The 17,249-nt window shown below is 54.8% G+C and overlaps 1 protein-coding gene across 1 annotated transcript in view; it reads left to right on the forward strand.

The window, feature by feature from the left end:
- IGDCC3 (immunoglobulin superfamily DCC subclass member 3) overlaps positions 1 to 16,615 on the forward strand; it is a 47,388-nt gene extending 30,773 nt beyond the window's left edge. The window contains exons 3-14 of the mRNA XM_040227660.1: positions 8,919 to 9,063; positions 9,434 to 9,564; positions 9,958 to 10,095; positions 11,380 to 11,538; positions 12,682 to 12,847; positions 13,105 to 13,352; positions 13,543 to 13,707; positions 14,023 to 14,214; positions 14,371 to 14,475; positions 14,951 to 15,089; positions 15,215 to 15,419; positions 15,672 to 16,615. Coding sequence (XP_040083594.1) covers positions 8,919 to 9,063; positions 9,434 to 9,564; positions 9,958 to 10,095; positions 11,380 to 11,538; positions 12,682 to 12,847; positions 13,105 to 13,352; positions 13,543 to 13,707; positions 14,023 to 14,214; positions 14,371 to 14,475; positions 14,951 to 15,089; positions 15,215 to 15,419; positions 15,672 to 15,842 — 1,964 coding nt within the window. The 3' untranslated portion in view covers positions 15,843 to 16,615. The remainder of the gene's footprint in view (positions 1 to 8,918; positions 9,064 to 9,433; positions 9,565 to 9,957; positions 10,096 to 11,379; positions 11,539 to 12,681; positions 12,848 to 13,104; positions 13,353 to 13,542; positions 13,708 to 14,022; positions 14,215 to 14,370; positions 14,476 to 14,950; positions 15,090 to 15,214; positions 15,420 to 15,671) is intronic.
- The last annotated feature ends 634 nt before the right edge of the window (positions 16,616 to 17,249 follow it).

The raw sequence follows: 17,249 nt of genomic DNA on the forward strand, positions 1-17,249 counted from the left end.
CTTCCCATTCACATGTAGAGATAGGACATTTACAAGAGCTTTGTGGAGTTTAAAGGGCACGTGAGGTGGGACTTGGCTGGCCTCCTCACCCCTCCAGGGTCACTCTGCCTGGTGGGTCTGGGTGGAGCCCGGAGTAGCTGTAGGGTGCCAGAGTTCAGCAGGTGCTTTAACTGCACCTCAGAGAGCCACATCCATCCCCCGGAATGAGCCTGGCCAATAAAGGCATGAGTTTATGGGCTTCATAAACATTTTACTAGAGAAGTCAAGGCCTCAATTACCCAATGGCTTCTTCCAACTGACAGCTCGCCTATTAGAGCCTTTGTGAAGCCCCCAGGCAGAAGTGAAATAGAAGCCAAGTTTGGTTTATACCCTGCTGCCCCCTTCCCCCTGCACTGACCCTCTCACCATTCAAGCCTTGCAAATTCTATCTTTACTCACTTTTGCAGAGCCTCTACCGCTAACTCTCTGAGCCTTTGCCTGTCCGTGAGAATATGGCTACTCTCTTGGAGGAGATGGCTACCAACCCCCAGTCCTACCGTGCTCTACCATAACCTCAGCACCTGTTTTTTTTTTCCTTAATTTTCTTGGCTATGCTGTGCGGCATATGGAATTATAGTTCCCTAGCCAGGGATTGAATCCAAGCCCCTTGCATTGTAAGCACAGAGTCTTAACCACTGGTTCACCAAGGAAGTCCCATAACCTCTCAGCATCTTTTAACTCAATTCCTCTATTTTCCCTCAACAATAGGTAGCAAGCTTTTGCTATTTTCTGAGGACTGTGCCAAGTACTTTACAAACAGGTCTTATTAATTCCCCCCAGTGCAGCGGCTCTAACGACATGAACTATTATCAACCTTATTTTTATTAATATAAGTGAGAAAATAGAGGTTCTGAGAGACTGAGTAACTCACTCAGTGTCACAGTGCTGAGACTGGTGGTGATGAGTTTTGTACCCAGTTCTGTCTCATTCCAGAACCTGTACCATTAACCTCTTCACTGGACCTTTCCCTCAAAATGCTCTTAGCAAGTGTTCTCCCACCAGGAGCAGAAATCTTGCTGTGTGAGGCCTTCCTGCCATGCAGAGATGCAGTCAAACGTGGGCCTTGTCAGCAGTCTCTGAATCCATGTGGCCGGGAGAGGGGGAATCTGGCAGGGGCAAAGCTGGGCTAATGATGACGATACAGAAGAAGGCGGGGGCTCTCCGGTGGGGTAGCAGGAGAGAGGAAACGGTGCAGAAGGCAGCTGTGGGTCTGAGGCTTTGCCTTGGGTGTGGGCCAGTGCTGTCCAACAGGATTTTCTGTGACAATGGAAGTATTTTATTGGCGTTGTCCCATAAGGTAGCCTGTAGCCACTTGTGGCTGCTGAACACTTGAAAGGCAGTTAGTGAGTGAGAGGAACTGAATTTGTAATTTAATTTTAAGTGACCACATGTGACTAGTGGCTACCATATTGGATAGCACAGGGATGGTCACTACAGCTGATAGCTGAAATCTGCTCCAAGTCCCCAGTGGTGTAAGGCTCTGTGGGTTCAGAGTGTTGCCCATGGTCTTCAGGCTCAAGACATCTGAACGTCACTCATCATCACAAGTGACTGAAGGAGTTAAGGGTATTTCCTCTCAGTGGGCTTCGCCAGTGGCTCAGAAGGTAAAGAATCTGCCTGCAATGTGGGAGACCCGGGTTCAGTCCCTACGTTGGGAAGATCCCCTGGAGAAGTGAACCAAAACCCACTCCAGTATTCTTGCCTGGAGAATCTCATGGACAAAGGAGCCTGGCGGGCTACTTTCCATGAGGTCACAAAGAGTCGAACATAACTGAACAACTTTCACTCACTCCTCTCAGAAGATATTTCTCAGGAAACACCCTGGACCTCAAGTATTCGAAGGTCTGTTACATGAAGAATAGAATTGTCTTCTAGAGCAGAAATGTCCAGTGGAAATATAACAGAAATCACATAGATAATTTTAAATTTTCTATTAGTCACATATATTTTTAAAAAAGTAAAAAAAAAACCAGGGAAGTTAATTTTAATAATAAACTTTATTTTACTTAATATATACAAAGTATTATTCCAACACAAAATCATTACTTTTAAATTTTTTATAACTTTTTTATATTTTTGGACTGTCTTTAAAAATCCAAATTATTATCGTTTCAACTTCATCAGTATTTAAAATTATTAGCTATTATTATCAATTAAAATTATTTTTCTAACTTTTTAATTGTGGTAAAATACATGTAACATAAAATTTACTGTCTTGACCATTTTTTAAAAAATATTTATTTATTTAGCTGTGCTGGGTCTTAGTCGTGACATGTGGGATCTAGTTCCCTGACCAGAGATTGAACCCAGGCCCCCTGCATTGGGAGCCAGGAGTCTGAGCCACTGAACCACGAGGGAAGTCCCTATCTTAACCATTTTTAAGTGTGCAGTTCAGTGGCATTGCTGCTGCTGCTGCTGCTAAGTCGCTTCAGTCGTGTCCGACTCTGCGACCCCATAGACTGCAGCCCACCATGCTCCTCTGTCCCTGGGATTCTCCAAGTACCTTCATATTATTATGCAAACCACCACCACCATTCTCTAGAATTCTTTTGCTCTCCCAAATGTGAACCTCTGTTCCCATTACACAGTAATTCCTTCAACCTCTCTCCCCATCAGCCTGTGGCAACTTCCATTCTACTTTCTATCTCTATGAATTGACTACTCTAGGTACCTCATATAAGTGGAATCATGTAGTACTTGTCTTTTTGTGACTGGCTTATTTCACTTAGCATACGACAGAGGATGAGACGGCTGGATGGCATCACTGACTCGAAGGACGTGAGTCTCAGTGAACTCCGGGAGTTGGTGATGGACAGGGAGGCCTGGCGTGCTGCGATTCATGCGGTCGCAAAGAGTCGGACACGACTGAACGACTGAACTGAACTGAACTGAATGTCCTCAGAGTTCATCTACGTTGTGTCACGTGTCAGAACTTCCTTCTGCTTTAAGGCTGAGTAATATTCCACTGTGGGCGTCCCTGGTGGCTCAGTGGTAAAGAATCTGCCTGCCTGCCAATGCAGGAGACACAGGTTCTATCCCTGCGTTGGGACGATTCCGTGGAGGAGGAGATGGCAACCCATTGCAGTATTCTTGCTTGGGAAATCCCATGGACAGAGGATCCTGGCGGGCTACAGTCCATGGGGTTGTACAAGAGTCAGGCACGACTTTGTGACTAAATAACAACAACAGCAGCGATATCCCATTGTGTAAACATATTTTGTTTATCCATTCATCTGTTGATGATCACCTGAACTTCTCTCACATTTTAGCTATTGTAAATAAGGCTGCTTTGAACGTGGATGTACAGATACTTCTTTGAGACCTGTAATTCTTTGGGGTAGATACCCAGAGGTGGAATTGCTGGGTCATATGGTGGTTCTGCTTTTAAGTTTCTATTTATTTGTTTATTTTTGGCAGTGCTGAGTCTTTGTTGCGCACTTGAGCTTTCTCTAGTTGTGGTGGGCCGGCTTTTCTTTGTGGTGGCTTCTCTTGTGGAGCATGGGCTCTAGTCAGGGGGGGTTCAGTATTTCCTGCAGACAGGCCCAGGAGTTGTGGCCCACAGGCTTAGTTGTCCCATGGCATGTGGGATCTTCCCAGACCAGGGATCAAACCCGTGGTCCCTGCATTGGCAGACAGATTCTTAACCATTGGACCACCAGGGAAGTCCTCTCTTTTTAAGTGTTTGAGGAACGCCCTCACTGTTTTCGCTAACAGCTGCACCAGTTAACATTCCTACCAACAGTCCACAATGATTCCATTTTTTTCCCAGGCTTGCCAACACTTGTTATTTTCTGTTATTTCTTGCTGTTGCTTTGATCGTAGCCATCCCAATGGGTGTAAGGTGGCATCTCATTATGTTTTTTTTTTTTTTTCATTATGGTTTTGATTTGCGTTTCTCTAATGCTTAGTGTCTTTTGGTTTGTACTAAATCTTTGAACTCCAGTGTGTATTCTAAAGGTACAGCCCAACTAAATTTGGACTGGTCACATTTCAAGTGCTTAATAGCTAGCTCCTCTATTGGAAAATGAAATTATCAGGGGGAAAGTTGGGGCATTCATTGGGTGGAAGCATATGGGGTTCAGGCATGTCTCTGGTACAAGGAAAAGTGTTAACATCTGAGCTGCTTGAGGGGCAGCAGGGCATTCAGGATATCCCTGGTCCTTGGCAGGGAGGGATCCAAAGAGAGCGACTGGCCTTGATGACCTTCTGAAGAGTTTGCAGATCGTGGTTGTTCTTCTTGAAGGGCGGTATGAATGGGGGCAGTTGGTGCCTCGGACCCCCAGTGCCTCCGCTTCCACAAAGGCTGTGTTTTGAACTCTCCATCCTGGCAAGCCCACTGATCTTTTTGTCATCACACACCAGACAGGAGTCTGGCTGTAGCCGAGGGCTAGAGGCTGGGCCAGGGGGATGCGGCCGGCTTCCTTCCCAGCACTCTGCCCCGACCCTTCCTGCCCCGCAGCGTCCCCCTGGAGCCTGTCTAATCAGATCCAGGCCTGACCTCGCCAGAGGTCCTGGACCAGGAGGAAAGCCCCCTCCCCTCCCTGAGCCACTCTAGATCTGGCTCTCAGGAGAACTCCGCTCCCCTTGGGTGATTTATAGGGGTGTCCAGGAGCCATATCCTGCCTGTTTCTGCTCCCTTCCAGGCTGGTGGGTCGCTGGGCTCTCTCTCTGAACCCTCTTTCCTCATGACGTGTGTATACCCATAGCGGAAACAGGGAGTGGCTGGGAGATTCCTCTGCAGACTGTTTGGGGACAAAGGTACTTTCTTCTTCACTTCTCCACAGTGACTGCCCCCCGCAAGCAGACCTCTGTCCACCCTGTCACTCTCTCTGGTCCTGTGCGTCCCAACATGACCTCCTCCCATAACCCAACTTGAAGCAAGGAACCCACAATGGCCCCTACCTGACCAACAGGTGTCAGCAGGAGAATAAAGCATCGGCAGCCACAAGCCACAGCTCACCTTCACATCCACCAGCCACAGACACGCTGCCACCCACACTGGCCTCTGGGCCGTGTTTCCAGCCACCACAGTGACCCGTGTCTGCCGTTATCTACCGCAGTGGCCTCCAGGACGGCTTGCTCAGGGATCAGGGTTTTTGGAGGTCCAGTCCTCAGCCCCTCAGCCCCATGGCTGCCCAGAGACCCTTTCCCAGAGCGAGACACGATCAAGGACTGCTTTCCCTAGCTCCTAGCTCCAAGCCACTGCAGAACAGACTTGTCAACCCAACATGTCCTACTTTGAGAGATCGGAGATCTAAGTGGCCCCTAGAAACTTTCTCCCCTGATTTCAGGAGTGAACTTGGAGTGAGTGGACAATTCCCAGAGACCCCAGCTCAGCTGAGAATGGACAAAAGAAAGTGAAAGTGTCAGTTGCTCAGTCAGGTCTGACTCTTGCAACCCCATGGACTGTAGCCTGCCAGGCTCCTCTGTCCGTGGGATTTCCCAGGCAAGAATACTGAAGTGGGTTGCCATTCCCTTCTCCAGGGGATATTCCCATCCCAGGGATCAAACCCAGGTCTCCTGCATTGCAGGCAGATTCTTTACTGTCCAAGCCACTAGGAAGCAAAGGCTTGTTTATGAAGGTGGCAGGAATCAGAGATGGTAGGCCCTGAGGAGAACCTGTTCACCCCTTCATCTGTGGAGGGGAGGGTGGGCGCTTTTGTTACACTGAAGCAGCGGAAACAGGGTTCCCAGAGATGGGCCATTATGTATACTTTAAGCAACATCACTTTAGAGATGAACTTGTAGCAAAAGCAATAGAATAAAAGGTTAAAGTAAAAGGGATCCAGCATGGAGTCAGATTTGCTCTTCCTTATTACCCTCCGACACTGCCTGCCCAGGGCCTCACTGTAGTCCCCCAGGACACTGCAGGGATTCACAGGGCTGACCCAAGGGTTGAATAGGAGTGGGAGGAAAAGAGGGGAAGAAGGAACCTCAGATAAAGGGGGCCAGCCCTCCTATTGCACCACCTGGAGCACACCGTGCCACCAGCTGGGCTCGAGGGGTGGGATTTAGGAACCGTCTTGGGCTCACCGCAACTTGTAGCACAGTGGTAACTCCCAACCAGTGAGAAAAGGCTAGCCCCACCTGCAGTCCACTCTGGGTCACCTGGCCTTGGAGAGTGAAAAATTTGCTGGAGAACTAAGGGACACCCCAGCACAGGGCTTAGGGTGTGGAACTTCTGATTTGGGGCTGGTAGCGCCACCAACTGGGCCTGGGCCTCAGTTTCCCCTTCCTAAAGTAAATGGGTTGGCTCGCAATGAGTGGTTTTCAAGCACTTTTCAAAACAAAGCTACCCTTCAAAGGAGATGTTTGGCAGAATGGCAGTTAGGTGAAGCTGAGAGCGAGGTTCATCCAGGTGCTGCTCTGAGGGAGCAGAGCAGCCCTCCTGGGTGGGGAGGGGCCCTGGCTGCCTCCCAAGGGCCCTGGGGACCTTTCAGACTCTTGTACAGTGGAAAGATGAGCAGACCGACTCCTTAACTACCGCCTTTTCCTGCTCCAGCATTCCTCTCCAGCAGGGCATTCAAGCCAGGCTTGGTCATTGTTTAGTTTTATGCGGAGGAAGGAGCTTAGAAGCCAAACTTTGTCCATCCCCAGTGCCCTGAGGAGAAGCAGTCCCTTCCCTGGTACCTCTCCCCAGGCCCGCTCCTAGCTCTCTGTACCTCCAGGGAGCCCAGAATGGGGGCTGGAAACACAAAAGGATTCGGTTCCTTAATGAGGAGGCATCTGTACTCAGCAGAGCCATTAGTCCCCGCCCCAACCCCCTGGGGGACTGCAGGCTCCTCTCCAGCTGGAGTTGGGGGGGTGGGTGGGGGGAGAGGAGGGGTGGCAGGCAGCTCCCCAGCTCCTGAGTGGGTCGGGCCGGGTTGTGGGGGCACAGACAGCTGACCCAGGAGCCTGGGTGCCCTCTCCACTCCCTAGGCCTGCCTCCAGCCCTGCCCTCCTGGAGGCTGAGGCCTGGAAGCAGTAGAGGGGTCCCACTGGTGTGTCTGTCCCCTCCCCTGAACCTCTGGGCTGACCCGCAGGCTCTTGGCCAAACACAGCCTTTGGCCTGAGACGGGGTAGGCTGACCTCACGATGCTCCCTGGGGATCATTTCACCAAGCCTGATGGGGACACCAGCTGGGCACTTGCCCCCACCCCCCTCCCCTAGGGCCCAAGGTGCCCTTTGTAAGAACTATATCTACCTGGGGACATGTGTGATGGATTACCTACACAGAAGCCACAGAAGCGGAACCATACACCAGCCACAGGAGCTGAGGGATACAAACCCCCATTCACATCCAGCCTCAGACCCACACACCACACCACACACACACACACACACACACACACACACACACACACACACACACACAGCCCCGTCCTCCCGCACACACAGCCCTGCACACATGTGCAAGGAGGCGCTCACACCCATCAGCCACACTCCCAGGAGGCCTTGAAAGAGGACGAGGCAAGGCTGGGGATTTTTATGCATGTTTATATTTAATGAGCCACATGCAAATGAGACAGAGAACGTGCCACAAAAGAGTCAGCCCCCAGAGACTCTGGCAAGAAGGGCACAAAGGCTTGGCCTTTCTGAGCTGCCCTGGAGTCCTGCACAGGCTGGAAGATTGAGGGGGTCTGACATGGGGTGTGCCCGCCTGCAACCAGGGAGCTGGGAGCCAGAGCTGGGACAAGCTCCAGGGTCCCTGCTGCTGTGGGGGAGGGCTCCTTCTGGGAGGGGACAACTGTCCCCATTGATGGAGTGTTGGAGGGGAGGGGCTGCCTGCCTGGACAGATGGTGAGCCGCCTTCCCGCACTTGAAGCAAAGTGGATTTTAATGAAATCACAGCCCTGGTGCTGAAACTGGGAAGCCGCATGGGAGGGGCCCTTTCTCCAGGGCTTTACAGGTTGGGGAGTGCGGATGGCTGGGAATGAGGGTGGGCAGGGACACTTAACCAGCTGAAAATGGAGTGAGGGGAGGGGGGTGGCCTACGGCCCCTCTCATGATCAGCCCCTCTCATGATCAGCGCTGGAGCAGTTAGTTCAGACCCCCCGAAAGGTGGGGAGGCAGTCCCTGAATATTTATGACACATTGAAATGTAGATTGGTGGGTCTGACAGTCTTCTGAGAGGCTTGTCACCTTCGATGGATATACCACCCTCTTGGGGTACATTGAGAAGCTGCAGAAGAACTGGGGATAAAGGGATGATGATGAAGGGCAAAGAAAGCCACTGGGCTCTGGTCACCAGTGTCTAAGGACTGCTGGGTGACACTGGCCTAGTCACTTCCCCTCTCTGGGCCTGTTTCCTATTCTGTAAAATGTGCAGCATAGTATTTAGCACCTGCATACTTTAGCTGGGGGAGGGGGGCTTCCCTGGGGGCTCAGCGGTAAAGAACCCATCTGCCAATGCAGGAGACTTGGGTTCAATCCCTGGGTCAGGAATATCCCTTGGAGAAGGAAATGGCAACCCACTCCAATATTCTTGCCTGGGAAATCTGTAGCCCTCCAGGCTCCTCTGTCCATGCAGGTCACAAAAAGCTGGACATGACTTGTGACTGAACAACCACCACCACCTAAGGGAGAGTTTATAAGAAATAAATCCAAAAGCAGCTGTAAAAGTGGGGAGCAGGCCCTGGGAGCAAGGCTTTCCATGACTGGCCTCTGTGTGCCCACAGCCCACTGTTTCAGTGTTAGAGGTTTATCATTCAAGAATTCGTCCATACCTTTCTCAGAGTGTCCAGCCAGGCCTATACTGTGCCTTTGGGGGAGATGTTCCCACAGGTAGGAGGCAGGGTAAGCACTGCTGTGCGATCTGAGGCCCCCACGCCCTCTTCCATCCCCTCTGCTCCTCGGCAGCGTGCCTCCCTGGTGTACAACTCCTTTTCTTTCTCCAGCCATGTCAGACTTCCACGTGCATCCCCAGGCCACCGTGGGCGAGGAGGGCGGTGTGGCCCGCTTCCAGTGCCAAATCCACGGGCTCCCCAAACCCCTCATCACCTGGGAGAAGAACAGGGTCCCCATTGACACGGACAATGAGAGGTGAGCCCTGGGTGGGCATGACCGGGAGGCTCATGGTATGACCAGGAGGCAGGCCCAGTCCAGTGTCTGGGCCTTGAAGAAGGCCTGCCTGCAGCCTCCAGGGTGGTATTCCCGTAACTTTGTTGAGACTGAGTATCTGTGTGGCTTGTGGACCCAGGTGCAATACTTGAGTCAGTGAGAAGATGGGTGTGTGGTTGTTTGTTGCTGAGGCTGGAATTGCAGGTGTGTCCACCAGTGAGAGTCCCAGAGTGTGTCTGCGATGACGGAAGTGAGACTGGGACAGTGGCTGGGTGGTGGACTGTGCCTGTGATGCTGAGTGTCCTTGGGCCAGGGGTGCTGTGCTGGTGGTTGACCGTGCCCCCCACCACAGGTACACGCTGCTGCCCAAGGGAGTCCTGCAGATCACAGGCCTTCGGGCTGAGGACAGCGGTGTCTTCCACTGTGTGGCCTCGAACATCGCCAGCGTCCGGGTCAGCCACGGGGCTAGGCTCACCGTGACAGGTGCGGGCCTCTGCCCGTCGCATCCTTCCCCTCACCAACCCATCACCCTCCCTTCAGTGGGGCCCCAGGGCCTGGACTGTTGAGTGTGTACCGAACACCTTCTGAGCGCCTAGCTCTTCCCGAGGAGGTTGCAGGGACCTCGAGGTCCCTTGCTAGCTCAGATCTCTTGGAGGAAGCCCACCTTCTGCTTCTAGGTGGTTAGGTGGGGGTGGCTAACGTCCAGGGACCACCAGCATCTCCTCTCTCCACCCACTGGACCTGGTTTGGGGCTGCAACTTGTCTCCCACCCGCCATGGCCTGAGTTGTGTATATGGGTATGGGGCGGGGGGGAGTGTGGTGAGGAGGTGGGAAGGGTCCCAGCTACAGTGAAGCAATGTGGCATCTTCCTCCCAGGCTCGGGCTCTGGGGCCTACAAGGAACCTACGATCCTCGTGGGGCCTGAGAACCTCACCCTGACTGTGCACCAGACCGCTGTGCTCGAGTGTGTCGCCACGGGCAACCCGCGCCCCATTGTGTCCTGGAGCCGCCTGGGTGAGCCCCATCCTGCAGCCCCCGCCTCTCCCAACCCTGGGAGGGCCAGTCTCTTCTCCCAGCACTGGGGGAACTTGGAATCCTGTTTATTCTCCGTGGGGGTCCGTCTTCTCGAGTTCTAGGGAGGGGGTGGTTTCCCTCTCCTTGGCAGGACCAGGGAGGTCCGCCTGCCCACTGCATTCTCCCTCCCACCGTGTAGATGGCTTAGCTCCCCGGGTTACCTCGTCCAGTCCTCCTCCAGTCCTGTGCCAGCTCCCCTCCTCCATGCTCCGCTCACCCTTTGCCTCACCAATGGGGCCTCCAGAACCTCTCTGCAGCTCTCAGCACCCCTAGCCACTTCCCCTCCAGCTCATTTCTGTCCTCTACACCCTGGCCATTTTACCCAGCGATGCAATCCCAAACCCCTCAAAATATCAGCCGGTTGTCACACCCTCTCTCCCAGCGCCCGAGTCTCTAGCCTGGTCCCCTAAATCCCCAGCCTAAATCCCCAGGCAGCTGAAGGAGAGAAATGAAAGGGTGCAGATGGGCCCACATTGTCTGAGTGGAGAGGTCACTGGGGGAAGGAAAGTCTGGAGGGGCCGGGGTGGGGTCGCATTCACAAGGAGACTGCAGTACATTGTAGCAGCTGAGTGATGGGGAAGGAGGGGGCAGCAGGCAGGATAATGGAGTAGATTTCACCACTTCAGAGGCTGAATGGGGAGCTGTCTCCTCACATTCTGACTGTGCTAATCTGATCCTGGGTGGGGGGAGGGCCCAGGGCCTGGGAGAGGCTGAAAAGAGTGGCCTCACCATTAGGAGGAGCCCATAGGCCCAGTAAAGACCATCTGGGAGAGCGTGATCTGCAAGGGGAAGGAATGGCTTGGTGGTCTAGCAAGTTTGGGAAACAGAGTTAACCAGATGCCTTGGCTGCGGGACTTGTCAGAGCCTTGATGTTAATGGGCATTGGGATAGTCAAGGAGCAGAATGGATATTTGATCAAGGAACTTTGCTCAGGAGAGACAAATCAGGCTGGGAAATGTCCACGTAAGACCTTACTTTCCTGTTTGAGAAACTAGGCGGAGGGGACTTGAAGGTCCCCAGAGAGGCAGTGACAATGCTAGGATTAGGACCCAGTTCCCTCCTGCCGGGGCAAGAGTTTCCTGTGCTGCCCCTGTCCCCTCCAGCATGCCGTGATGCTTGGAGAGAAGAGCCAGAGGCAAAGACAGGGGCTCCCTGGAGGACTGATGGTGGTCAAGCTGGGACGTTCCTGGACACCTCCCTCCCTGACCCTCCCTTCCTCTTTAGATGGCCGCCCCATTGGGGTGGAGGGCATCCAGGTGCTGGGCACGGGGAACCTCATCATCTCAGACGTAACTGTACAGCACTCAGGCGTCTATGTCTGTGCAGCCAACAGGCCCGGCACCCGGGTGAGGAGAACAGCCCAGGGCCGGCTGGTGGTGCAAGGTACGGGCTCCCCCACCCAACGCCGCCCCGCACTGCCCCTTCACCTGCCCCATCCTGCCCAAGCCCAGGGCCTGATGCTTGCCCACATGCCTATCCTCACCCTAACCTTGCCCCTGCCCTCTCCAGGCCCCCCCCCCCCAGGAATGTATGTGTTGGGAAGGGAAGGGCATCTTTGGTTATTGGTCCTTCCAGGTGCCATCACCCCCCATTCATTTCCACCTTGTAATCTCAGCGGGTCTCCCTGACTTGTGCCATCCCCCTCCCTGGGTCCCCTCCCGTCACATGCTGTTCTCATTCACACATGTGGCACTTCCACACTCACACCTGCACGCATGCTTTCAGCATGTTTGTCATTTCACACTCTCACACCCCAGCTCCCTCCACACACGCAAACACACACACACACACACACACACTCCCCTCCTGAAGCGCACGGGCCCTCTGCAGTTGACCAGGTCAAGGTCATTCTGTCCATCCTCCTGTCCTGGACCTCAGCTGTCTCTGTGAACTGCGCTTGGCGGTCCAGTCTCGGGGCGGGGGTGGGGGGGCCGATTCTGTGGTTGTTCCGTCCTGGAGAGCTGGGGAAGAGATGGGAGAGAGCGGAATTAGGAACTTAAATGCCTGTTTGTTTAGCATTCCATGTGCCGTTAATCTGTCCAAATGAAAGTGATGGAGCATTTCATTTCTCGGGTGTTAATGGAAGCTGGAGGCTTGGGATTGGAGGAGAGTGGAACAGAATGTAGGGGTGAGAGGAGCCGGTACTGAGGGCTCATCCATCTCCCCGTCATTACCGCCTTCAAGGTGCAGCCAAACCTATTAGCACATTTATTTATTTAACAATTTCCTGAACAGGGAGCTCAGCTTGATTGCTTTCGGATACAAATGTCAGTCTTTTAAATAGTCATTGAAATGGAGTCCTCTCTTGGGTCTGCCTCTCCGGGGCGGAGGGAGGTGAGGGCTGCCATATCCTGGAGGCTGGACCAGGCTGGAGGGTGGGCCCCACCCGGGGGACTCTCCCCGCCCACGGGCTCTGCTGCAGGTCTCTGGCCCCGCCCTCTCCCCGCCTCATCCCTTCACTCAGAGGTGTCCCCTGCGTCTCGCCCTGACCCCTCACGTTTCTCTGTGCCCCCACCCTGACCCCAGCCCCGGCAGAGTTTGTCCAGCACCCCCAGTCCATCTCCAGGCCGGTTGGGACCACAGCCGTGTTCACCTGCCAAGCCCAGGGCGAGCCACCTCCTCATGTGACGTGGCTGAAGAATGGACAGGTCCTGGGGCCCGGAGGCCACGTCAGGCTCAAGAATAACAACAGGCACGTGCGTGGCGTGTGTGCGGGGGTGAGGCCTGGGGAGGTATCGGGGAAGGGGGTTTCGGATGAGTGGTGCAGGCAGGCCGCGCACCTCCTGCTGGCCAAGAATACTAAATTGGGGGTCTGGAGACTTGAGTCCCAGGTCTGCCCCTAACTAGCTGAGAGACCTCAGACAAGCCTGTTGTTGGGGGGAGATGTGGCCCACCTCCGAGGAGACTCTGGGAGGAGGAAGGGGTCTGAGGCTCTCCCTCTCCCTGCAGCACCCTGACCATTTCTGGAATCGGCCCTGAAGATGAGGCCATTTACCAGTGCGTGGCCGAGAACAGCGCCGGCTCCTCTCAAGCCAGCGCCAGGCTGACCGTGCTGTGGGCCGAGGGGCTGCCCGGGCCCCCCCTCAACGTGCAGGCGGTCTCCGTATCGTCCACCGAGGTCCGCGTGTCCTGGACCGAGCCCCTGGTGAACACCAGGGAGATCATCGGCTATGTCCTGCACATCAGGAAGGCTGCCGGTGGGTGGGGCCCCGGAGGGCAAGCCTGCCTCTGCAGCGCTTTCCTCTTACTCCCACGCGTCCTGACCCTCCTGACCCGACACCTTCCCTTGCTCCTCTGGACTGCCCCCTGGCGGCCGCCCCCGTTTCCCCAGTGTGGGCGGGATTCTTTCCTGCCCCTTCACTGCCTACCCCGCCCTGGCCTCCCCAGACCCCCCGGAACTGGAGTATCAGGAAGCAGTTAGCAAGAGCACCTTCCAGCATCTGGTGAGCGACCTGGAGCCTTCCACTGCCTACAGCTTCTACATCAAAGCCTACACGCCCCGGGGAGCCAGCTCAGCCTCCGCCCCCACCCTGGCCAGCACTCTAGGTGAAGGTGAGGTCTGGGTGTGGAGCACAAATCCCCAGGGTCTTAGGCAGAACCCTTGTGCACCGTTGTTCAGGCTGTGCAGGGCACATAGGGCTTCACCCTGGGGCTGAGACGGGGCTGGGTCAGCTTGGAAGAAGGGGTGCCCTTTTCTGTTGATAATTCATGCAAAGGCGCTGTTTGAGCAAGCAGAGGCCCTGGGTAGAGTCAGAGAGCAGCCGGGCTCTCGGGGGCACTGGGGTCTGGGGCATAGGTGGCTGGTGGGAGGGAAGCGCTTCAGTGGCCACCAGGTCCTCACATCTCAGCTCCCTTCTCCACCCACAGCCCCCGCCCCCCCGCCACTGTCAGTGCGGGTCCTGGGCAGCTCCACCCTGCAGCTGCTGTGGGAGCCCGGGCCCCGGCTGGCCCAGCACGAGGGCGGCTTCAAGCTGTTCTACCGCCCAGCAAGCAAGGCCTCCTTCACTGGCCCCATCCTGCTTCCCGGAGCTGTCTCCTCCTACAACCTCAGCCAGCTTGGTGAGGCAGACGCGGCCCGGGGCTTGGGGCGCTGGGCAGGGGTGCGGTGCCTGGGGCAAGCAGGCGGTTCCCAGGGGTCTTCTCCAGTTCACCCTGGAGACACCGTTGCCTGGTGGGGCCTGGGGCGGTCCCTCAGCAACCTGCCCTTCCCCCCAGACCCCACTGCAGTGTACGAGGTGAAGCTGCTTGCCTACAACCAGCATGGGGACGGCAATGCTACAGTCCGCTTCGTGTCTCTGAGGGGAGCAGCTGAGAGGACAGGTGAGGGGTGGGCGTGGGGTCTGGCCAAAGACTGGCCCTTAGGAAGGGAGGCCAGAAGCTGAGTGGGGGCCAGAGGGAGCAGGCATCCAGGGAAAGAAGAAGGCTCAAACAGTACACGAAGAGCTGGAGAACCTAGGCTTAGACCTGAGCTTGACGCTTGGCTGCGTGACCTTGGGTAAGTTACTTAACCTCTCTGAGCCCTCATTTTCTTCTTTATAAAACAGAGATGGTAATACCTTTATAGAAGTGTATGGAGGATGAAATGGTCCATCTAAAGTGTTATTCCTAGTATCTGGCACCAAGTTAGTGTTCAATCATTGGTAAAAAGAACCAAAAACGATGGGCTGGGACCCCGTAGACAAGGGCAAACGCCATGTGGACTAGGGGGGTAGGAGCAGATGCGGGAGAAGTAACCCACGAAGGCTGGGTGTCTGGGAGCCACAGCCCCCAACCTGCCCCTGCTTCTGCACCCCAGCCCTGAGCCCACCATGTGACTGTCGGAAGGAGGAGGTCACCAACCAGACGTCCACCACGGGCATCGTCATCGGCATCCACATCGGGGTCACCTGCATCATTTTCTGTGTCCTCTTCCTCTTATTTGGCCAAAGGGGCAGGTGGGTCCTGGGCCGGCGTGGGGCAGGGGAGCCACACAGGAGGGGCAGCTTGGGGCCCACTGTCTCCATCCCTGTGTTCTTGCCACTCCCACATCCCTCCTCCTAACTTTTGGCTCATCCCCTAGGGTCCTCTTGTGCAAGGATGTGGAAAACCAGCTCTCCCCTCCTCAGGGGCCCCGGAGCCAGAGGGACCCTGGCATCCTGGCACTGAATGGGGCGGGACGGGCAGAGCGGGCCCAGCTGGGCCGAGACAGGAAACGTGTGGACATGAAGGAACTGGAGCAGCTATTCCCCCGAGCAGGGGCTATGCAGCCTCACCCTAGACCCACGGTGAGTGCCCCTGCCTGAGCCAGCCCCCTGCTTTAGGCTGTGCCCTCCTTACCTTGGCCATAGGCCTCGGTCACCAGCCTCTGCCAAGCTACAAGACACAGAGCATCTCTCTCTGTGCCCCCAAGTCAGGCAGGAAGGCCTGGAGACCTAACCCCTGAGTGGAATGGGCTCCAGCGCCTGACCCTCTGACTCGGGGCTCTTGGGCCTCTGGCCCCCCCTTGCTGAGGCCTGTGTGACTCGCCCTGTCCCCAGCAGGACCCCGAGGCCCCTGCCCTGTGTGAGGAGACCCAGCTCTCCATGCTGCCGCTTCAGGGGTTCAGCCTCCTGGAGGAGATGCCGTCGGAGGCCCTGCCACCCCAAGATGTGGGCCCTGGCCTCCCGAGTGAAGGACTGGCTGCCCAGCCTGCTCCCTCGGGGCCGTAGCTGGTGTCTGGCAGGCTCTGCAGGGAGCAACTCCCATTCTCAGGTCAAAGGCAAGATTTCTCCTGTCACGTGGGATTCACGTAGGGGCTTCCCAGGCGCTTCTGTCCTGACTGATCCTCCGATTCTCAAGACCTACAGTAGCCTCAGCAAGAACCCCTCCAAGGACCCAGAAGGGTTCCTGCAGGAGCCCCCGCCTTGGGCCAAGGCCCCCCTTCACCTCTGCTGGGACCTACATGACTTGAAACTGAACTAATGTTTTCCTTTAAAGAAAGAACAAACTTTAAAAAAAAAAAAAAAAGAGCGAGCGAGAAAGAGAAGAGAGAAGGTCAATTAGACTCCAAAACTATGCGCCAGCTGAGGCTGGGCGTCCGACACTGTCAGCCTCCGCGACCTTGTTTTCTCAGGATGGTTTTGCTGTTTTGGCTCTCAGCACCTACCTCAGCCGGAATGAATGTCCTCGGGGGAGTGGGGCCGTGGCCTCAGCCCCTTGCCCCACAGAACCCCGAATGCACTCCTACCTCAAGCCCCTTTGGGGGCACCCCTTCTCCCTCCCCACATTATTGCCCAGAGTTTAAAAAAAAAAAAAAGGCAAAAAAAAAAGCACTTCCCCATTTCCAGGTGTGAAAGAAAATGTCTACCTCGAAGTTCACTGGCTCTCAGGCCTGTGTTGTATCACTGGACCATCCCTCCTGGCTCCTTACCAAGGGTGGGTCTCTTGGGGCCTGCAGAAATAAAGATGGAATTGGTCAAAGAAAATGTGAAAAAAAAAAAAAGAAAAGCCAAAAATAAGAGGAAAATTTGTTCCTGGGAGTGTAAATCATTGCTCCAGACTAGCCGCTTCTCAGCACCCTACCGGTGCTCCATCTCGTCGGCCTGTCCACTCCCATTTTGACCCTCTCAGCCAACTCATCCTTGACTGGGACCCCAAGGACCCTCTCTGTACCTGGGCCTTGGGAGGGTGGGCCGTCACCCCACAGCCTGCCTGCCCACAGAGCCGCTGGAGCAGCCTGGCCCCAGGAATGCACTGGGTGTGCTGTTTTCGTGCATGTTGGCAGAGGTGGAGGGGGGTCCCCAGCCCACTGTCCCCTGGGACACTGCCAGCTTGACCCACTCCCCCGGGCAGTGGACCAACCACTGTCAGCAGCTACGGCCGGAAACTATTTTTATACGAGGTGTGTTTAAGGATTTATGTTCTTGTGATTTCTTGTTTCTCTTTTCTGTTGTGTTCTTCGAAAGACTTAGTTAAAGTTGAAGAAAAAAGGCAAAGGAAACAAATACGTATTTTTTGGTTACACGCAAACATTTTTTTAAATAGCAGAAAGAAAACTTTTGTTTTAAAGAGGAAGAAAAAAAAAAAAAACTATTCCTTAAGTATGAGATTAGACCATAAAGTCCCTGACTCCCAAC

Source organism: Oryx dammah, unplaced genomic scaffold, assembly GCF_014754425.2.
Source record: "Oryx dammah isolate SB20612 unplaced genomic scaffold, SCBI_Odam_1.1 HiC_scaffold_26, whole genome shotgun sequence".
NCBI lineage: Eukaryota > Metazoa > Chordata > Mammalia > Artiodactyla > Bovidae > Oryx > Oryx dammah.